The sequence below is a fragment of the Musa acuminata genome, chromosome BXJ1-2 (assembly GCF_036884655.1).
Source record: "Musa acuminata AAA Group cultivar baxijiao chromosome BXJ1-2, Cavendish_Baxijiao_AAA, whole genome shotgun sequence".
Taxonomy (NCBI): Eukaryota; Viridiplantae; Streptophyta; class Magnoliopsida; order Zingiberales; family Musaceae; genus Musa; species Musa acuminata.
In genome coordinates, this window is record NC_088328.1 from 16,175,001 (window position 1) to 16,179,821 (window position 4,821).

At 37.7% G+C, this 4,821-nt stretch overlaps 1 protein-coding gene across 1 annotated transcript; it reads left to right on the plus strand.

Annotated features, from left to right (window-relative positions):
* The first annotated feature begins 1,482 nt into the window (after positions 1 to 1,482).
* Positions 1,483 to 2,118, plus strand: LOC135594814 (calmodulin-binding protein 25-like). The gene has a single exon (XM_065085327.1). The coding sequence runs from the start codon at positions 1,483 to 1,485 to the stop codon at positions 2,116 to 2,118; it is 636 nt and encodes a 211-aa protein (XP_064941399.1).
* Positions 2,119 to 4,821: the final 2,703 nt, after the last annotated feature.

Below are 4,821 nucleotides of genomic sequence, written 5' to 3' on the forward strand. Positions count from 1 at the left end.
AGAAACCCGGGATGAGAAGTTTTTAGGCTCCAAGTTTGAATTAACTTGAAGCCTATAAATACCTCTCTCATCCATAGTTAAAAGAGACAAGCACAGAGTATTCAAAAGTGAGAAAACGCTACTACAATATCTTTAGAAATTCCCTCCTCCACTCTAAGTTTAGAATTCTGTAAGAGGAGTGTGAGTGCTTATAAGGGTTGTCTCCTAAACCCGTGAAATAGAGAAGAGTGGTGTAAAAGATGGTTGGTCTTCGCCTATTGAAGGAAGATCGATAGTGGATGCCGGTGGCCTCGATGGAAGAGGAATCGACGAAGTGGATGTAGGTCACGACGACCGAACCACTATAAATTGGTGTATTCTCTGGTTTACATTTCTGTTTAGTAATTTACCTTACTGTAAATCTCTTTAATTGCTTACTGTCATTAATTCATTTACGAACGTGTTTTAAGTTAAGTTTCCGAAGAATCGGTTTTCAACGTACGAAGGTTTTTGAAGACTGATTTTGCCACTGGACTAATTCACCCCCCTCTTAGTGTCGACCTCTTGATCCTAACAGAACTGAGATTGACTTGGAAAGGCTCTTGATTGAATATGAATCCCTACTCGTGTACTAACACCCACCAATAGTTTTTTTTTCTATTTTGGTCCTTACAACAATATAAGTTCATATTAAAGAATTAGATTAAATCAATTCATCGAATAAAATCACATAATTATTATTTAAGAGATAGCGTCCCCTATAGTTATTTTCACCTAAAATATTTATTTATAAAGATCAATTTTATCTTCATAAATTTTTTTGAACTTATGCGATCAATGAATCAGTTCAGATAAAATCCTTGTACCATCTCCCACATGCCTCCCCCTCCACTGAGTCTGCAAGGAGGTTTGGGAAGAAGAAAGCCAAGTCAGGTATCGATCTCATGAGCCGTGCCCGTTCCTGCAACTGTGATCGGTAATCACCCCTGGTACGAGGCATTTTCTTTTGTCATCGGGCATGTTTCCACTTCAGGCTTCCGTTTCCGGAATGTGTGAAGCAGCGGACGACGGTTGCCGTTGACTACAAATCGGACGGCTTCAATCGTTGACTACAACAAAACTTGGACGGCGTCCTCCCTTGACACATCGCACGGGTCCCGATCCGAACGGAGTCTACGTGGCTGCTGTTTACGCGGATGGTCACGCGAGCCCAATGACATCATCACGCAAGCCCAACGGAATCGTGGGAGATGCCGCCGCGGGTTGACGGTCAACGACCTGTTCTCCCCCCGCGCCCTCTCCGACCAGACCGCGGTTAATCGGAATCGAATGTGTGACGTGGCACGAGGAACGCGGTTTCTCGCGCCACCGCCTCTTTAAGAAGCTTCGACGACTTCCCCCCGTTGCTCGCGTCCTCCGTGCCTCTCACCATTCGCCTTCACTCCCTTCTGAGCTCCAATCCCAATCGATCGCCCTTCTCGATCCTCGAATCCGCTGAGGGATATGGCGGACAACTGCTCGGTGCTCGATCCGTGGGTGTACCACTCGGAATCGGCGTGGATCAGCGAGGTCTCTGCCCGCGAGAACGCGGCCGTCGCCATGGCCCTCCAGATCTCCCTCTCCGACACCACCACCTCATCCTCCTCCTCCTCCTCCGCCGCCTCCGCCGACACCCTTTCCTCCCCTCTCCTCCTCCTCCAGCACCAACTCACTCCCCCCTCTTGCTCCTCTGCGTCCGGAGACGCCACCCTTCGCCGGCGGAATGCCCTCGGCCCGGCCCTGCAGGGGCGGGTCTCGAAGAGGAAGTCGCACGCGTCGAAGCGGTCGGCCACCACCTACATCTCCGCCGACCCGATCGACTTCCAGGAGGTGGTGCAGCGGGCGACGGGGTTCCGTCTCGCGGGGGAGCCACTGGTGAAGCCCGAGCCGGTACGGTCCGCGGCGGGCGACCGGGCGGCCCTGCAACAGATCCGCCTGCCCACGCTCGACACCTCGGTGTCTTTTCTGGATACGGGCGCGGTCGGGATCCCGAGCGGGGGCTTCTCGTCCGGGTTACCACCACCTGCCTACGCGCCGGACTTCGACTTCGATCCACTACTCCCGGCCTTCCCTACGCTGGATTCGTGGGGTGTCATGTAGAGGAGATAGCTACTTTAGACGTCTGACGCTATTCGGACGTTGCTGATCACGCTAACAAGCCTTGCAGTTCCTACTATTTGTTTCTCCCTTTTATAGTACTATTGGTAAGTTCCTTTTTGTCGTTCCGACAACATAAATGTGATGAGTTAATGTGAGAAATATGATCAGTTAAGTGTTCTACCTGTGTTTGTAGAAATATGAGTCTTCAAATCATGTTATTTATTGACATATTTATGGAACAACCACAACCATTGGCTACCTCATCAAAGTGGATCTCTCCCTCAGTGAAACGATTCACAGCTTGATGGAAAAGATTCTCAATTTGCAAAGAAACAACCCCAAAATCGTCAATGTTAATAATATCAGTTATTGATCTTCTTCAACTCAAGATGAGAGAGTTAAGTTCCGTTTAGAGTCGAAACACCGATTTTTATCATAAAGTAATTTTGGAGGATGTTCGATACTTAAATTGATAGATTAAAATTATTATTATTTATCTGCATATGCTTGAGTCTCATATGGTTCGGAAATTTTTTTTAATCGGACAGTGTGGTATAGATATTGCATTTTTCTATTTTTCTACCTGGATTACTACCATGTCAATAAACATAAAATAAAATTCATATGGTTACTGTGATGTGAGGTAAAATAAATTTTATATGGTTAATGTGATGTGAGGCATGGCAAATTTTAATGTGACTTAATATGTAATTATGAATATCTTAAAAAGTTGACTCCATGTAAAATCTTATCTTGGTTTCACCCATACCCTATGACTAAAGTAAGATATTATTATTTTTTATTTTTGATACTATTAATGAAAAGAGTGTCATGAAAAAATAGTTAATCTTAAAATTAAAATATACTAATTTATAAAACAAAATGATAAAGTTTATCTTATACATAGTGTTTTTGACATCTATATATAACTATAACTTCTAACCAAAAAAAAAACACACATACAAATAATATATTTAAAAGTTATATTAAAAAAATACCCATACATTGTATATTAATAGATTTCTATATTCTATATCAGAAAATATATGTGCACTCCCACACTGCATGTTATCGTCATATATATGTGTACCCCCACACCGCATGTCATAATATATATGTACATTCTCACACTACATGTCATAATAAATATGTGCACTTCTACATCATACATCATAATACATGTATACACTCTTACACTACACATTATAATATATACATGCATTATCATACTGCACGTCATAATATATATGCACTCCTACACTATACGTCACAACGTATACATGCATCGTACATTGTAACATATTTGTATACTCCCACACCATATGTTAGAAAATATGTGCACTTTCAAACCGTAAGTCATCATATATATGCATAGAAGATACTTTTATCATAATTCATATATTTTTATACTTACAATATATATATATATATATATATATATATATATATATATATATATATATATATATATATATATATATATATATATATTCACATGTAGCTCATGAAAATTATGTCATTTGAAACAAGCTTTCTAAAATATATTATGTATATGATAATTTATATAATCATTATTTTGTAGTGAATTAAACTTATACTTAGTTAATTGAACTCAAAAATGAATATGCCACTGAAAGACTACATTTCTTAATGATCGAGTATGCTAGGGAGTGATATACTTATTAAATTGAGAGTATATAATCATGAGGTATCTTAATTAAGAACCATAACTCTTAAATTATTGATTTATAATAATTCATTACAATAATTTATAAAAAATATTTGATAAAATTTCATAAAACAAACTATACTAAACCTAAATATTTATTTAAAATTTCACCATCAATTTTTTAATAATTCACTCTATATATAAATAAACTAGCTAGTATCAATCAAACTATTACACTATTCTACGAAGAAATTTTACTTCACTATTCTAGTTGATCAAATAATCTTGAATTATCATAAAATTTTATGGAAAATTAATAAATATAAAAACTAAATATGCACCAAATTTTAATTTAAAATTAAATCATTTGGAGGCTAAATTACCCTCTTAATTTAATTACCAACACCTATTCTATTCTACTGAAATTGGGTTGGGATTGTCTGAACTTATAAACCTTAAATCTTATTGTACAAAGGTGGTAACTACTTAATTCTAAATCTCATAGAACATTGAGAAAATCGTTTAAAATATATCAAAAAGATAAAGCTTAATTATATACCTAAGGGGTTTAATTTAGCTTGAATAAAATCCCTTCTTAAAAAAAAAGGGATTCTGAGTACCTTAGATTAGGATAGTAATAACTCTACGCATGAATCTTAGATTAAAGTCATAAGGATTCATACAAAATATATTCAAAAATAAAAATTATTTAAAGTCGAGGTTACTTAAAAGTAGCTAAAAATATTAGCCTATTATTTGTAAAACTAAAACCTTAGGTATAACAAGGGATGAATTAGGTTTTTCTTATCTCAATCTTTCTTAGAACTAGGGGTTCCAAGCCTCCATAAGAAAAGTTAGGAGAATGGCTAAAGAATAAGAGAAATGCCTATGGATTATCGAGTTAGTGCTAGTCATAGGTGCCCTACAAGCCAATCATATGAGTGATGATACATGTGACTTGACATGTAGTATTTTTGCTTATTGTTATTTGATATTTTATCACTTTATATTACATGTTGCATGAATATATTGTG